At 39.5% G+C, this 18,777-nt stretch overlaps 1 protein-coding gene across 1 annotated transcript in view; it reads left to right on the top strand.

Moving 5' to 3' along the window:
- PRKAR1B (protein kinase cAMP-dependent type I regulatory subunit beta) overlaps nucleotides 1–18,777 on the top strand; it is an 807,144-nt gene that overhangs the window by 41,894 nt on the left and 746,473 nt on the right. Inside the window, exon 2 of the mRNA XM_053695126.1 lies at nucleotides 4,022–4,223. Within this exon, the coding sequence (XP_053551101.1) occupies nucleotides 4,050–4,223 (174 nt within the window). The 5' untranslated portion in view covers nucleotides 4,022–4,049. The remainder of the gene's footprint in view (nucleotides 1–4,021; nucleotides 4,224–18,777) is intronic.

Below are 18,777 nucleotides of genomic sequence, written 5' to 3' on the forward strand. Positions count from 1 at the left end.
CAGAATGGATATTGTTTTGCGTCTCCTTAATGCCCATAATGAAGCCCTAAGGGGCTAATGACTGCTATTAAGGGAACTTTCTAAAACAGTGGTTATTTATCTTGTCTATAGGTTAATGTCTTGTTAGCACTCACCTATAGTTATTTATACTTGCTATGTTATGATCACTAACATGTAATATTTGTTAACCCCTTAAGGACCAGCGACGTTCCCTGTATGTCACTGGCCTTTTTTGGGACTTGATTGTTTTATAGCGCGGTCTTGCCACCAGTGTTGAGACTGCTCTATTCCACAAAGCCTTCTGGAGGGAGGGCATTAATAGCGTGTTCTTGCTAGACTTGTGCTATTATGTCCTGAAAAAAACCTTAACGACCAGTGACATACAGGGTACATTGTGGTCATTAAGGGGTTAATAGGTCCTCTTTTTCTTATCTCTGTTATATGAATAGTAGTTACCATGTTAGGAATTGATGAAGGCTTACTTAATACCCTTTTCTGTACCATCATGTAAAGAATCAATATATGTTGTGTGAGATGCTTTTGCCGTCAGCGGCCGAGACAGCGGGCTATTCTCTACTTAATTTTATTTTATTCAAAGGTATCGCAGTGGATAGAAAATCTCTTAGCCAGAGCATCAAACTGAGTTTCATAAGACTTATATTTGTTGGGACCTTCATAGTGGGAGATGGGTCTGCCTAGTACTCTCAACCCCTATAAAGTTTTTATTGTTAAGCATCAGACAGGCGAACTTAATCTCTTTGTGCAAAAAGTATTGACCTATAAGAATGCCAAAAACAAAGGAAGGGGAGAAAAAAAAAACGGGGAAAAAAGGTATACTATGAGATCTTACCTATTAGGAGTAGCTTCTAAATTGACCCTTATTTCTGCTAAACATGTAATCCTTGTTACATTACTTACTTGCCTAAACTTTGCAATCCCACCGATGGTTGCTCTCCCAAAACTGCTCCAGGCGCTCCCTCTACTTAAGCCCTTTTAATCTTGTTGCGCCCAAAATTATTCACAAACTCAAAATTTTATTTTTTATATTGAATGCGTTTAGATGAAGTTTTAAGATATAGAAGATCATTCTGTGGATATGATAGTTTTTACAGCTTTAAGTATCTTTATTGCAGATTCTAATGTTGCCTGAATAGCGTAATATTAAACTTAAAGGGACACTGAACCCAAAGTTTTTTTTATCGTGATTCAGATAGAACATGTAGTTTTAAGCAACTTTCTAATTTACTCCTCTTATCAAATTCTTTTCATTCTCTTGGTAACTTTATTTGAAATGCAAGAATGTAAGTTTAGATGCCGGCCCATTTTTGGTGAACACACTGTGTTGTTCTTGCTGATTGGTGGGTAAATTCACCTACCAATAAACAAGTGCTTTCCATGGGTCTGAACCAAAAAAATAGCTTAGATGCCTCCTTTTTCAAATAAAGAAAGCAAGAGAACGAAGAAAAATTGATAATAGGAGTAAATTAGAAAGTTGTTTAAAATTGCATTCTCTATCTGAATCACGAAAGAAAATTTTTTGGGTTCAGTGTCCCTTTAAAGCTTGATATCTTAATCTGACCTCCAGGTATAAGCAGTATCATTAATAATATGGACAGATGTACAAAATTTACAAAATCTATAAGATTATTATAATCTTTATTAAAATATAAAATATGAGGCTTGTCATCTGAGATCCAAGAGTGGTCTCAATAATTGAAAGTTACCTCCTATATCTTACATAGATCCTGACGAGGTCCAAAAGTGGTTTCATGTGTCAATTTGGAGGTAAATTAAACATTAGGCATTTAGCTTATACACTATATCTTTGTACCTCTTATACCGGAGTATGAGTGGTATGTAAAAAATTCCATGTCATATGTTGCCTGTGTTCTATTAATACCATGTTGTATCGCTTTTTATTTTATGTATGCCTTATCTCAATCCCCAAATAAAAAAATAATAAATGTAAATGTTTCAAAGCTGCAGGTGAAAGTTCACTTGCAGCATTGTGTACCCTTTGGAGAGCGCGCTAACCTTTTCCTCGTCTTGCCAGAGCCATGCCCGCTCTATCCTGGCTACCTGTTAGTTAGTGCAGGTCCTGGGTGCTGAGCACGCTAAAGCCTCCTGTTAGCGCGGCCAGGGACCTGACAAGAAGAGGATCAGGTTAGCAGTATTAAACCTTTTAAAATAATTTAAAAGATACAAATAAATACTGAAGAATTTCTTCAGTATTTTTTTGTTTTCTTTAAATTTCACTGATGCATTCATTTGGATATTCGAAAATGGAAATCTGATTTTCGGTATGAATGTACATTCGTCTGAAAACAAATTCACATCTCTAATATACGTCTAAATATAAATATATATATATATATATATATTTATATATACAAAACACAGAGAAAGTCCAGCACTCACTTACAAGCTCTCAGCTAAGATTAAAAGCAAAAATGGAAGGGTTAGTTAGTTACCGCATTTGGCCAAAAGGGACAAGCCCAGGTACCACGTGAAGGTCCCTTCCAAAAACCTGGGACCCTAAAACAGCCACACAATGCAAGCTCCCAATCCAACAAACTGGGAACAAGTGAAGGGTGCACAGACTTATGTAATCACCCCAGACATATACAAAACACGGGGACTGCTATATATATATATATATATATATATATATATATATATATATATATATATATATATATATATATATATTTATTTAACAAAATCATCATATATATAGAAATATATATATTTAAGAACAAATAGAAATATTCATAATTCATGTTGGGTTAGCACACTTGGTTAAACGCCATCGGGTTTGTGTGCGAGTAAGAGTGTTAGTAAGTTAGTTGTTTTTCCACTTTTTGCGCTCCATTGAAGTCTATGGGTGAATACGCTAACGCGGTCTTCATATTCGAAGTTCAGCTTTTTGCGTGCGTTGGGTTAGCGTTTGTTCAAAATGTTTTACTTTCAGCTTGTAATACACGCTACCCGACGAACGCAAAAGGCCTCCCTCTAACGAAGTTAATGTGTGAGCGGAAACTGTAAATTGCTCTCCATTCGTAATGTAGCAAACAGTCAGAACACACTATGCTTACTACTGTAAGTCTCCTTAGTATCTTGGTGTATGCAATTCTGTTTGTTTGGGTAATGGAATGTGATATAGCGAGGTTGTATATTGGCCTGATTTTTTGTTTGTTTTTTTGTCAGCTGCCTGTGACTGCAGGGTTTAAAGGAACACTGTGCTAAAAATGTTCTGTCATCCACATGAAAGAACATTATTTAAATATGATATTTTTTTGCCTTAAAATATCTGATTCTCATTGGCTGGTAGACATTTCCTACTAAAGCTCAGAGTCATAGGCTAATAGGTATAACGAGCCTTTGTATCTATTAGCCAATGAACATAAGTAGGAAGTGCTGTTCAGCCAGTGAGCTGGAAGTGCACAACTGACGTTACTTTAAAGGGACACAACACAAAATTTTTCTTTTAAGATTCAGATAGAGCATACAATTTAAAACAACTTTCCAGTTTACTTCTGTTATCAAATTTGCTTCATTCTCTTGGTATCCTTTGTTTAAGGAGCATCAATACACTACCAGGTGCTAGCTGAACTTATTGGGTGAGTCAAAGACAAGAGGCATATAAGTGCAGCCAACTATCAACAGTTAGTACCCAGTAGTGCATTGCTACTCCTAGGCCTACCTAGGTAAGCTTTTTAACAAATGATACCAAGAGAACAAAGCTAATTAGATAATAGAAATACATTGGAAAGTTGTTTAAAATTGTATGCTCTATTTGGATCATGAGTTTAATTTTGACTTTACTATCCCTTTAATCCTATAGCATTGTACTTGGTAAAATTACATGTCAGTTTAATGTGGGCTGGTTCTTGATATCTGAAAATACCAATACAATACAATAAAATAAAATACATTTAAAATAAAAAAAAAATAATATGAAAATGTTATATTATGTGTTCTTTTGGGGTGATAATCTCAACATTTTTTTGTTTCTTTATAGGATTTATAAACTTCAGACTAACATAAAGATGGCTGCTTCTTCAATGTCTAACATAGAAGATGAAAGTTTAAAAGGCTGTGAAATCTATGTCCAAAAATTCAATATCCAGCAAATTCTAAAGGAATGCATCGTAAACCTGTGCATTGCAAAGCCGGACCGCCCTATGAAGTTTCTGAGAGAGCACTTTGAGAAACTAGAAAAGGTTAGTAGCTGTGAGAGACTGTGGCTGTGTAAATATGATTATATAACTTAAAGTGAAAGTAAACTTTGTCTAATCGCTAATAATAATTGACAAATACATCCCAAAAAATAACTTTTTCATTCATCATTTTAATAAAATCTCAATATAACTAGCTTTTTTTCACCATACTTTATTATTATTAAAACTCTCTCTTCGATCCTCCACTCGCATTCAAAAAATATTTTTCTTTTTCAGTGACGAATACAGCCATATCAAACTAATTGGTCCCCCAGTGGCGTCCCAAACAGTTCAATATACGCCCCCGACTGTAAATGTGCATGCGGCTATCTCTGAATTACGTCTGTCTTTAAAGGCGCTTTCATGATAGCCGCATGCACAGTCTAATGAAAACAGAGTCCCATACAATTGATAGTATTCATCGTAACGGAGAGCGTGGTATTGCGCATGCGCATAAAATCTCTTCTCGAGAGTGAGCACGTAACCATACGTATACAGCGGGTGGGACCACTAGTAAGAATTATAATACACAAGTCGGAAGAAAGCAAGGGGGAGGAGGAACATAGCGAAAGGTTAGATTGAAAATATATCTATATCATGAAAATCGTTAAAAATTATTTTAAAAAAATGAGCAACTACATTAGTTTATAGTAGATTTCAGCATTGGCTTATTGATATATTGTTAAATGTACTTTCACTTTAAAGAACCATTCAAATGTTTCATTACTGCAAGTGAAACATTATTGCAACATACATTCATTATTTATTTTGCAGCCTTTTGTTTCACTTTCTCCCAGGGAGTCTTGGGTTAATAATTTAAAGTGATTCTAAATTTAAGTATTTACTGTCTATTGTATAAAATTACTAAAAAACAGGGGCACTTTCATTGATTTTTTTTTTTAAAGACGCTTCATTTCAAAAATATTACAATTTATAGATGTTAAACATTGCGCCCACATCTCCTACTTTATTTAGCTGAGGGTTGTCGAATCCGGCTTCAGCCAATCGTTGCGTGTCCCACGAGCTGGACGCCAAGTGGGGAATGCAACGATTGGATGAAGCTGGATTCATAATCGCTCAGCTAAATAAAGTAGGAGATGCGGGAAGAGGAACGGCGCAATGTTTGCCATATCTAAATGGTAAATATTTTAGAAATGAAGCGTCTTAAAGGACCAGTCAACACATTAGATTTGCGTAACCAACAAATGTATGATAACAAGACAATGCAATAGCACTTAGTCTGAACTTCAAGTGAGTAGATTTTTTTTATAACAAATTTCAAAGTTATGTATATTTCCACTCCCCTTGTACCATGTGATAGCAATCAGCCAATCACAAATACATATATGTATAGTCTGTGAGTTCTTGCACATGCTCAGTAGGATCTGGTGACTCAAAAAGTGTAAATATAAAAGGCTGTGCACATTTTTTTTAATGGAAGTAAATTGGAAAGTTGTTTAAAATTACATGCTGTATCTGAATCATGAAAATTTAATTTAACCTGAGTGTCCCTTTAACAAAAAATTTTTTTTATCGTAATTTTATATACTAGCCAGCAAATAATTAAAGTTTACGATCACTTTAAGGCAATTTATGCAAGCTTTTTGTCTACTTTTCCCTCCCTCCCTAATCTTATATGGTTTTATATGCTTTTAAAATGTGGATTATCACAATCGTGAAAGGCAAATCATTCTTTGTAATAGTAACTAAGTTGAATCAGTGCTAAACCACCTTAAGGGAAGAGATAAGGGCAGACTGCCCCAGTCTCTCTCAACTGCACATGTGCAAACAGAGTTTATGCTATATCGGAATATTAGTTTGTGATTGGTTAGCAGGGATTCTTTTGTTCTGGGGGACAGGGAAATCAGTCAAAAGACTAAACATAAAACAATATACTCATTTGACAAAGTAAAGCTGCAGTTTTCATTGCAAAATGATTCTTATATATGAAGGTTTATAATTATGTAGTTTACAATTTGTGTTTAGTGACCCTTTAAGTTTCCTGTAAGTGTCCAACATTTACTAGGGTTTCACTGTATTAATAGCAAAATCTCTTATGTTAGGATTGATTCCAATGTTTCTAATCTATTTATTGTTTTTGTTTTCGGCTTCTGGGTTTTTTAAATTCTGAGCTGTCACAATCCAAGCAATAACACAATTTCCATATTCCGATCAGAGCAGATAGTGGGAAAACCACCCATACGATGCATAACAGCAATAGCTTTGTTGCTCCCACTTACCCGACCAGTGGTTTTGCACTTTATTTTAGCAACAAAATGGACACTTTAAATTCAAAACTCAAAAGGTTGATAACATGCAAATCAATACCTTTTTTTTCACCATGTTTGCCTGTATTATAAAGCACATGGAATAATACTAATGTGTTACAACTAATTAAAACTGTGAAAATGGAAACCACGACCATCTACAAATTAACCTTTAGAAATTGTGCACTTAGAATGTTTGTTTTATTCCATTCTCGCATTGTCGTAAATTACAGTAATTTTCATATTCTTAAATGTAATTTCTATTAGCAATCGTGTATTTGTGACTGGAATTTTGCTGTTCCTTATTGTTTATTGGCGACCAAGATATTTGGTTCAGGTTTTTACAGTTAACTGAAGTCTCAAATATCATGTTTTGAAAATGTGCGATTTACAGTATCTAGAACCTTGAGTTGCATTTTCTTATAGACATTCAGCAAAGGCAAACCTTGTACAATACACTGAGGTTTGGAACTTTTGGCAATATTTTAAAACTCGTCTCTTAGCGATTTTGTGTTTTACAGTGTGAGAACTATTAAAACTCTGTTTCTTCTGTTATGTGTGATCAGTCCACGGGTCATCATTACTTCTGGGATATTATCTGCTCCCCTACAGGAAGTGCAAGAGGATTCACCCAGCAGAGTTGCTATATAGCTCCTCCCCTCTACGTCACCTCCAGTCATTCTCTTGCACCCAAAGACTAGATAGGAGGTGTGAGAGGACTATGGTGATTATACTTAGTTTTTAGAACTTCAATCAAAAGTTTGTTATTTTACAATAGCACCGGAGCGTGTTATTACCTCTCTGGCAGAGTTTGAAGAAGAATCTACCAGAGTTTTTCTTATGATTTTAACCGGAGTAGTTAAGATCATATTGCTGTTTCTCGGCCATCTGAGGGAGGTAAAAAACTTCAGATCAGGGGACAGCGGGCAGTTGAATCTGCATTGAGGTATGTAGCAGTTTTTATTTTCTGAATGGAATTGATGAAAAGATCCTGCCATACCGTTATAATGAACATGTATGTATACTCTACACTTTAGTATTCTGGGGATGGTATTTCACCGGAATTACTCTGTAAAAGTACATTAAACCTTTTAATAGGTATTTTTCATGTTAAACGTTTTTGCTGGAATGTAGAATCGTTTGCATTAATGAGGTACTGAGTGAATAAATATTTGGGCATTATTTTTCCACTTGGCAGTTTGCTTGTTTTAATTATGACAGTTTCGTTTCTCTCTCACTGCTGTGTGTGAGAGGGAGGGGCCGTTTTTGGCGCTCTTTGCTACGCATCAAAAATTTCCAGTCAGTTACTCTTGTATTTTCTGCATGATCCGGTTCATCTCTAACAGAACTCAGAGGTCTTCAAACTTCTTTGAAGGGAGGTAGAGTCTCTCAGCAGAGCTGTGAGACTTATATAGTGACTGTGATTTAAAACGTTGCTCTGTAATTTTTATGTTTAAAATTTAATTAGTGTTATTTTACTAATAGGAACAAACCTTTGCTAAAAAGTTGTGTTGTTTTTAAAGTGTGATGCTATAACTGTTTTTCAGTTCATTATTTCAACTGTCATTTAATCGTTTAGTGCTTCTTGAGGCACAGTACGTTTTTGTTAAATAAGATTGTAACCGAGTTGCATGTTTATTGCTAGTGTGTTAAACATGTCTGATTCAGAGGAAGATACCTGTGTCATTTGTTCCAATGCCAAGGTGGAGCCCAATAGAAATTTATGTACTAACTGTATTGATGCTACTTTAAATAAAAGCCAATCTGTACAAATTGAACAAATTTCACCAAACAGCGAGGGGAGAGTTATGCCGACTAACTCGCCTCACGTGTCAGTACCTGCATCTCCCGCCCGGGAGGTGCGTGATATTATGGCGCCTAGTACATCTGGGCAGCCATTACAGATAACATTACAAGATATGGCTACTGTTATGACTGAAGTTTTGGCTAAATTACCAGAAATAAGAGGCAAGCGTGATCACTCTGGGGTGAGAACAGAGTGCGCTGATAATTCTAGGGCCATGTCTGATACTGCGTCACAGCTTGCAGAGCATGAGGACGGAGAGCTTCATTCTGTAGGTGACGGTTCTGATCCAAGCAGATTGGATTCAGATATTTCAAATTTTAAATTTAAATTGGAAAACCTCCGTGTATTACTAGGGGAGGTCTTAGCGGCTCTTAACGATTGTAACACTGTTGCAATACCAGAGAAAATGTGTAGGTTGGATAAATACTTTGCGGTACCGGCGAGTACTGACGTTTTTCCTATACCTAAGAGATTAACTGAAATTGTTACTAAGGAGTGGGATAGACCCGGTGTGCCGTTCTCACCCCCTCCAATATTTAGAAAGATGTTTCCAATAGACGCCACCACACGGGACTTATGGCAAACGGTCCCTAAGGTGGAGGGAGCAGTTTCTACTTTAGCTAAGCGCACCACTATCCCGGTGGAGGATAGCTGTGCTTTTTCAGATCCTATGGATAAAAAATTAGAGGGTTACCTTAAGAAAATGTTTGTTCAACAAGGTTTTATATTGCAACCCCTTGCATGCATCGCGCCGATTACGGCTGCGGCAGCATTTTGGATTGAGTCTCTGGAAGAGAACCTTAGTTCAGCTACGCTGGACGACATTACGGACAGGCTTAGAGTCCTTAAACTAGCTAATTCATTCATTTCGGAGGCCGTAGTACATTTAACCAAACTTACGGCTAAGAATTCAGGATTCGCCATTCAGGCACGTAGGGCGCTGTGGCTAAAATCCTGGTCGGCTGATGTAACTTCTAAGTCCAAATTACTTAATATACCTTTCAAGGGGCAAACTTTATTTGGGCCCGGTTTGAAAGAAATTATTGCTGACATTACAGGGGGTAAGGGCCACGCTCTACCTCAAGACAAAGCCAAAGCTAAGGCTAGACAGTCTATTTTTCGTCCCTTTCGGAATTTCAAAGCAGGAACAGCATCAACTTCCACTGCACCAAAACAGGAAGGAGCTGTTGCTCGTTACAGACAAGGCTGGAAACCTAACCAGTCCTGGAATAAGGGCAAGCAGGCCAGGAAACCTGCTGCTGCCCCTAAGACAGCATGAACCGAGGGCCCCCGATCCGGGACCGGATCTAGTGGGGGGCAGACTCTCTCTCTTCGCCCAGGCTTGGGCAAGAGATGTCCAGGATCCCTGGGCGCTAGAGATCATATCTCAGGGATACCTTCTAGACTTCAAATTCTCTCCCCCAAGAGGGAGATTTCATCTGTCAAGGTTGTCAACAAACCAAATAAAGAAAGACGCGTTTCTACGCTGTGTACAAGATCTATTATTAATGGGAGTGATCCATCCGGTTCCGCGGTCGGAACAAGGACAAGGGTTTTACTCAAACCTGTTTGTGGTTCCCAAAAAAGAGGGAACTTTCAGGCCAATCTTGGATTTAAAGATCCTAAACAAATTCCTAAGAGTTCCATCGTTCAAAATGGAAACTATTCGGACAATCTTACCCATGATCCAAAAGGGTCAGTACATGACCACAGTGGATTTAAAGGATGCTTACCTTCACATACCGATTCACAAAGATCATTACCGGTATCTAAGGTTTGCCTTCTTAAACAGGCATTACCAGTTTGTAGCCCTTCCATTCGGATTGGCTACGGCTCCAAGAATCTTCACAAAGGTTCTGGGTGCCCTTCTGGCGGTACTAAGACCGCGAGGAATTTCGGTAGCTCCGTACCTAGACGACATTCTGATACAAGCTTCAAGCTTTCAAACTGCCAAGTCTCATACAGAGTTAGTTCTGGCATTTCTAAGGTCGCATGGATGGAAAGTGAACGAAAAGAAGAGTTCTCTCTTTCCTCTCACAAGAGTTCCATTCTTGGGGACTCTTATAGATTCTGTAGAAATGAAGATTTATCTGACAGAAGACAGATTAACAAAGCTTCTAAATGCATGCCGTGTCCTTCATTCCATTCAACTCCCGTCAGTAGCTCAATGCATGGAGGTGATCGGCTTAATGGTAGCAGCAATGGACATAGTACCCTTTGCACGCCTACATCTCAGACCGCTGCAATTGTGCATGCTGAGTCAGTGGAATGGGGATTACTCAGATTTGTCCCCCACTCTGAATCTGGATCAAGAGACCAGAAACTCTCTTCTATGGTGGCTTTCTCGGCCACATCTGTCCAGGGGGATGCCATTCAGCAGGCCGGACTGGACAATTGTAACAACAGACGCCAGCCTACTAGGTTGGGGCGCTGTCTGGAATTCTCTGAAGGCTCAGGGACAATGGAGTCAGGAGGAAAGTCTCCTGCCAATAAACATTCTGGAATTGAGAGCAGTTCTCAATGCCCTTCTAGCTTGGCCCCAGTTAAAAACTCGGGGGTTCATCAGGTTTCAGTCGGACAACATCACGACTGTAGCTTACATCAACCATCAGGGAGGGACAAGAAGCTCCCTAGCAATGATGGAAGTATCAAAGATATTTCGCTGGGCAGAGTCTCACTCTTGCCACCTGTCAGCAATCCACATCCCGGGAGTGGAGAACTGGGAGGCGGATTTCTTGAGTCGCCAGACGTTTCATCCGGGGGAGTGGGAACTTCATCCGGAGGTCTTTGCCCAAATACTTCGACGTTGGGGCAAACCAGATATAGATCTCATGGCGTCTCGCCAGAACGCCAAACTTCCTCGCTACGGATCCAGATCCAGGGATCCGGGAGCGGTTCTGATAGATGCTTTGACAGCACCTTGGAACTTCAGGATGGCTTATGTGTTTCCACCCTTCCCGCTGCTTCCTCGATTGATTGCCAAAATCAAACAGGAGAGAGCATCAGTGATTCTAATAGCACCTGCATGGCCACGCAGGACTTGGTATGCAGATCTAGTGGACATGTCATCCTGTCCGCCTTGGTCTCTACCTCTAAGACAGGACCTTCTGATACAGGGTCCATTCAAACATCAAAATCTAACTTCTCTGAAGCTGACTGCTTGGAAATTGAACGCTTGATTTTATCAAAACGTGGTTTTTCTGAGTCGGTTATTGATACCCTGATACAGGCTAGGAAGCCTGTTACCAGAAAGATTTACCATAAAATATGGCGTAAATACCTATACTGGTGTGAATCCAAAGATTACTCCTGGAGTAAGGTTAGGATTCCTAGGATATTGTCCTTTCTACAAGAAGGTTTAGAAAAGGGTTTATCGGCTAGCTCATTAAAGGGACAGATCTCAGCTCTGTCCATCTTGTTACACAAGCGTCTGTCAGAAAATCCAGACGTCCAGGCATTTTGTCAGGCTTTAGCTAGGATCAAGCCTGTGTTTAAAACTGTTGCTCCGCCATGGAGTTTAAACTTAGTTCTTAACGTTTTACAGGGTGTTCCGTTCGAACCCCTTCATTCCATTGATATAAAATTGTTATCTTGGAAAGTTCTATTTTTAATGGCTATTTCCTCGGCTCGAAGAGTCTCTGAATTATCAGCCTTACATTGTGATTCTCCTTATCTGATCTTTCACTCAGACAAGGTAGTTCTGCGTACTAAACCTGGGTTCTTACCTAAGGTAGTCACTAACAGGAATATCAATCAAGAGATTGTTGTTCCATCCTTGTGTCCAAATCCTTCTTCAAAGAAGGAACGTCTTCTACACAATCTGGATGTAGTTCGTGCCCTCAAGTTCTACTTGCAGGCAACTAAGGATTTTCGACAAACGTCTTCCCTGTTTGTCGTGTACTCTGGTCAGAGGAGAGGTCATAAGGCTTCGGCTACCTCTCTCTCCTTCTGGCTTCGTAGCATAATTCGTTTAGCCTATGAGACTGCTGGACAGCAGCCTCCTGAAAGAATTACAGCTCATTCTACTAGAGCTGTGGCTTCCACTTGGGCCTTTAAGAATGAGGCCTCTGTTGAACAGATTTGCAAGGCTGCAACTTGGTCTTCGCTTCATACTTTTTCCAAATTTTACAAATTTGACACTTTTGCTTCTTCGGAGGCTATTTTTGGGAGAAAGGTTCTTCAGGCAGTGGTTCCTTCTGTATAATGAGCCTGCCTATCCCTCCCGTCATCCGTGTACTTTTGCTTTGGTATTGGTATCCCAGAAGTAATGATGACCCGTGGACTGATCACACATAACAGAAGAAAACATAATTTATGCTTACCTGATAAATTCCTTTCTTCTGTTGTGTGATCAGTCCACGGCCCGCCCTGTTTTTTAAGGCAGGTAAATATTTTTTAAATTATAATCCAGTCACCACTACACCCTTGGCTTCTCCTTTCTCGTTGGTTTTTGGTCGAATGACTGGAGGTGACGTAGAGGGGAGGAGCTATATAGCAACTCTGCTGGGTGAATCCTCTTGCACTTCCTGTAGGGGAGCAGATAATATCCCAGAAGTAATGATGACCCGTGGACTGATCACACAACAGAAGAAAGGAATTTATCAGGTAAGCATAAATTATGTTTTTAGAAGATGAGCTAATTTGCGGTCACTTTCTTATGCAAATTCATTTCCTGCAGTGTTCTTCATTTTAGATGAAAATCTCGCCAAAATGGAAAACAAGATTTTCTTTATTAAAGGGATATGTAATGCCCAAATTTTCTTTTGTGATTCAGTCAGAGCATACAATTAAATAAAAAAGTTTCGAATTTACTTCTATTATCAAATTTATTTAGTTCCCATAGTATTCTATCTTGAAGAGATACCTAGGTAGGCATCTGGAGCACTACGTGGCAGAAAATAGTGCTGCCCTCTAGTGCTCTTGCAAATGGATAACATTCTTGCAAAACTACTGCCATATAGTGCTCTAGAAATGGGCAGGAGTGTAAGATTACATCCTTACTTTTCAAAAAAAGATACAAAGAGAACCGAAAAATTGATAATAGAAGTAATTTAGAAAGCTGTTTAAAATTACATGCTGTATCCGAATCAGGAAATATTTTTTTGGGGTTTTGTATCCCTTTAATTAAAAAAAAACTTACTTAGTAAAAATGCCCAGTATACACATCATGCCCATATAGAAATTCCATTCATATTGTTTAACACTATGAAACATCACTCTATCCAACTGCAAAACACACACACAGACTTCAATAACGCATTTCGTGTTTCAGTGATTGGGATCTATTATCGGTAATTCAGGTTACCGTTGTGGGAAAGTTGAGATTGAATATCATGTGAGTCTCTGCTGTGTTTGACTCCGAAAGAAAAAAAGTCCATTCCTGTTTTTACAATGTCTTGTAAAAAAACAAAAAGATTGGAATCAGCCCCATTATTTTTTGCAATCTAGTATAGAATAATATCAAATGTATGTGAGATTTTGCCTACATTTTGTTTAATATTATATTACTTAATAGTTAAAACATTGCATTGATTTAAAGAGACATGAAACCCCAAAATGTTATTTTATTATTTAGATAGAGCATACAGTTTTAAATAACTTTCCAATTAACTTCTATTATAACATTTGCTTCATTCTCTTTCTTATTTCTTTTTGTAGGAGGAGCAGTGCACTACTATAAGTTAACTGAACACATTGGCTAAGCCAATGTCAAGAAACATATGTGCAGCCACCAATCAGCCGCTAGCTCTCAGTAGTGCACTGCTGCTCCTGAGCTTACCTAGGTTTCAACAAAGGATACCAAGATAATGAAACACATTAGGTAATATAAGTAATTTAGAAGTTGTTTAATGAAATAATAAATGAAAATAACATTTTGAGTTTATGGTCCCTTTAATACAGAGGTTAGGATGATAGCAATAGGAGCTCCATCTTGAGACATATTTTAAGGGAGTCAGTATAATATTGGGGATGCAAGACCTGTGGTTTTAGCTGATATCTAGTGAAAACATGAAGAGAAAACATGAAGAGTAGATACTCCCCCCTTCCCTGCATATGAAAATACAGATTATACAAACAGGAGCCGCAGGAGTCTGTAGACTTCAGTATACATCTAAAACTTTGGGGCTTGGTTAGGAGTCTAAAAATCAGCACAATGTTATTAAAAAAGCAAAAAGCAAAACTACTATACATTTCTCCTGTTAAGTGTGGTCAGTCCACGGGTCATCATTACTTCTGGGATATTATCTCCTCCCCTACAGGAAGTGCAAGAGGATTCACCCAGCAGAGCTGCTATATAGCTCCTCCCCTCTACGTCACCTCCAGTCATTCTCTTGCACCCAACGAATAGATAGGATGTGTGAGAGGACTGTGGTGATTTAATTAGTTTATTAACTTCAATCAAAAGTTTGTTATTTTATAATAGCACCGGAGTGTGTTATTCATTCTCTGGTAGAATTTGAAGAAGAATCTACCGGAGTTTTTTCTATGATTTTAGCCGGAGTAGTTAAGATCATATTGCTATTTCTCGGCCATCTGAGGAGAGGTAAACTTCAGATCAGGGCACAGCGGGCAGATTAATCTGCAAAGAGGTATGTAGCAGTTTGTTATTTTCTGACATGGAATTGATGAGAAAATCCTGCCATACCGTTATAATGTAAACTCAGCCTTAAATGCAGTAGATGTAGCTGGTATCAGGCTGTCATGTATGTATATTTTACACTTCAGTATTCTGGGGAATGGTACTTCACTGGATTTATACTGTATGCATAGACTTAACCTAATTTGCAGGGACTTGCAATAGGTTTTAAATAACAATTAATTTATTGAGGTTAAACGTTTTTTTGCTGGCATGTAAAAACGTTTATTTCTCTGAGGTACTGGGTGAAAAAATGTTTTGGGCACTATTTTTTCCACTTGGCAATAGTTTTTGTTTAAATTAAAGCAGTTCACTGATCTCTCTCACTGTTATGTGTGAGGGGGAGGGGCCATTTTTGGCGCTTTTACTACGCATCAAAAAACTCAGTCAGAGGTTCATTTTCTTCCTGCATGATCCGGTTCATCTCTACAGAACTCAGGGATCTCCAAAGCCTTTTTTGAGGGAGGTAATCATCACAGCAGAGCTGTGAAGATTGTAGTTGACTGTGATAAAAAACGTTTATTTGTGTATTTTTTTTCTGCTGCCTGGGTTAGTTATCCTTTGCTAATGGGAACAATCCTTTGCTAAAATTGTATATTTCTGACATAGATTGATGCTATAACTTAATTATTTTCAACTGCCATAATTTTTTCTGTGCACAGTTCGTTTTCATATTATTGTAAATTACTTAAAAAAGCATTTCCAAGTTGCTAGTTAATTGCTAGTGTGTTAAACATGTCTGATTCAGAGGAAGATACATGTGCTATATGTGCTAATGCCAAAGTGGAGCCCAATAGAAGTTTATGTACTAACTGTATTGATGCTACTTTAAATAAAAGTCAATCTGTACAAATTGAACATATTTCACCAGACAACGAGGGGAGAGTTATGCCGACTAACTCGCCTCACGTGTCAGTACCTACATCTCCCGCTCGGGAGGTGCGTGATATTGTAGCGCCGAGTACATCTGGGCGGCCATTTCAAATCACATTACAGGATATGGCTACTGTTATGACTGAAGTTTTGGCTAAATTACCAGAACTTAGAGGCAAGCGTGATCACTCTGGGGTGAGAACAGAGTGCGCTGATATTATTAGGGCCATGTCAGACACTGCGTCACAGGCGGCAGATCATGAGGACGGAGAACTTCATTCTGTGGGTGACGGTTCTGATCCAAATAGATTGGATTCAGATATTTCAAATTTTAAATTTAAGCTGGAAAACCTCCGTGTATTACTAGGGGAGGTGTTAGCGGCTCTGAATGATTGTAACACAGTTGCAATACCAGAGAAAATGTGTAGGTTGGATAAATATTTTGCGGTACCGGCGAGTACTGATGTTTTTCCTATACCTAAGAGACTTACTGAAATTGTTACTAAGGAGTGGGATAGGCCCGGTGTACCGTTCTCACCCCCTCCGATATTTAGAAAAATGTTTCCAATAGACGCCACCACACGGGACTTATGGCAAACAGTCCCTAAGGTGGAGGGAGCAGTTTCTACTTTAGCTAAGCGTACCACTATCCCGGTGGAGGATAGCTGTGCCTTTTCAGATCCAATGGATAAAAAATTAGAGGGTTACCTTAAGAAAATGTTTGTTCAACAAGGTTTTATATTGCAACCTCTTGCATGTATTGCGCCTGTCACGGCTGCAGCAGCATTTTGGTTTGAGTCTCTGGAAGAGACACTTCAATCATCTACACTAGATGAGATTACAGACAAACTTAAAGCCCTTAAGTTAGCTAACTCATTTATTTCAGATGCCGTAGTACATTTAACTAAACTTACGGCTAAGAATTCCGGATTTGCCATTCAGGCACGCAGAGCACTGTGGCTAAAATCCTGGTCAGCTGATGTTACTTCTAAATCTAAATTGCTTAATATACCTTTCAAAGGGCAAACCTTGTTCGGGCCCGGGTTGAAGGAGATTATCGCTGACATTACAGGAGGTAAAGGCCATGCCCTGCCTCAGGACAAAGCCAAACCTAGGGCTAGACAGTCTAATTTTCGTTCCTTTCGTAATTTCAAAGCAGGAACAGCATCAACCTCCTCTGCACCAAAACAGGAAGGAACTGTTGCTCGCTACAGACAAGGCTGGAAACCTAACCAGTCCTGGAACAAGGGCAAGCAGGCCAGGAAACCTGCTGCTGCCCCTAAGACAGCATGAATCGAGGGCCCCCGATCCGGGACCGGATCTAGTAGGGGGCAGACTTTCTCTCTTCGCCCAGGCTTGGGCAAGAGATGTTCAGGATCCCTGGGCGTTAGAGATCATATCTCAGGGATACCTTCTGGACTTCAAATCCTCTCCCCCAAGAGGGAGATTTCATCTGTCAAGGTTATCAACAAACCAAATAAAGAAAGAAGCGTTCCTACGCTGCGTACAAGATCTTTTATTAATGGGAGTGATCCATCCAGTTCCGCGGTCGGAACAAGGACAAGGGTTTTACTCAAATCTGTTTGTAGTTCCCAAAAAAGAGGGAACTTTCAGGCCAATCTTGGATTTAAAGATCCTAAACAAATTCCTAAGAGTTCCATCGTTCAAGATGGAAACGATTCGAACAATTTTGCCCATGATCCAAGAGGGTCAGTACATGACCACAGTGGATTTAAAGGATGCTTACCTTCACATACCGATTCACAGAAATCATTACCAGTATCTAAGGTTTGCCTTTCTAGACAGGCATTACCAGTTTGTAGCTCTTCCATTCGGACTGGCTACGGCTCCAAGAATCTTCACAAAGGTTCTGGGTACTCTTCTGGCGGTACTAAGACCGCGAGGAATTTCGGTAGCTCCGTACCTAGACGACATTCTGATACAAGCTTCAAGCTTTCAAACTGCCAAGTCTCATACAGAGTTAGTACTGGCATTTCTAAGGTCGCATGGATGGAAGGTGAATGAAAAGAAGAGTTCTCTCTTTCCACTCACAAGAGTTCCCTTCTTGGGGACTCTGATAGATTCTGTAGAAATGAAGATTTACCTGACAGAAGACAGGTTAACAAAGCTTCAAAATGCATGCCGTGTCCTTCATTCCATTCAACACCCGTCAGTAGCTCAATGCATGGAGGTGATCGGCTTAATGGTAGCGGCAATGGACGTAGTACCTTTTGCACGCCTACATCTCAGACCGCTGCAATTGTGCATGCTAAGTCAGTGGAATGGGGATTACTCAGATTTGTCCCCCACTCTGAATCTGAATCAAGAGACCAGAAATTCTCTTCTATGGTGGCTTTATCGGCCACACCTGTCCAGGGGGATGCCATTCAGCAGGCCAGACTGGACAATTGTAACAACAGACGCCAGCCTACTAGGTTGGGGCGCTGTCTGGAATTCTCTGAAGGCTCAGGGACTATGGAATCAGGAGGAGAGTCTCCTTCCAATAAACATTCTGGAATTGAGAGCAGTTCTCAATGCCCTTCTGGCTTGGCCCCAGTTAACAACTCGGGGGTTCATCAGGTTTCAGTCGGACAACATCACGACTGTAGCTTACATCAACCATCAGGGAGGGACAAGAAGCTCCCTAGCAATGATGGAAGTATCAAAGATAATTCGCTGGGCAGAGTCTCACTCTTGCCACCTGTCTGCAATCCACATCCCGGGAGTGGAGAACTGGGAGGCGGATTTCTTAAGTCGTCAGACTTTTCATCCGGGGGAGTGGGAACTTCATCCGGAGGTCTTTGCCCAGATACTTCGACGTTGGGGCAAACCAGAGATAGATCTCATGGCGTCTCGTCAGAACGCCAAGCTTCCTCGCTACAGGTCCAGATCCAGGGATCCGGGAGCGGTTCTGATAGATGCTTTGACAGCACCTTGGACCTTCGGGATGGCTTATGTGTTTCCACCCTTCCC

This window comes from Bombina bombina, chromosome 11, assembly GCF_027579735.1.
Source record: "Bombina bombina isolate aBomBom1 chromosome 11, aBomBom1.pri, whole genome shotgun sequence".
NCBI classification, from domain to species: domain Eukaryota; kingdom Metazoa; phylum Chordata; class Amphibia; order Anura; family Bombinatoridae; genus Bombina; species Bombina bombina.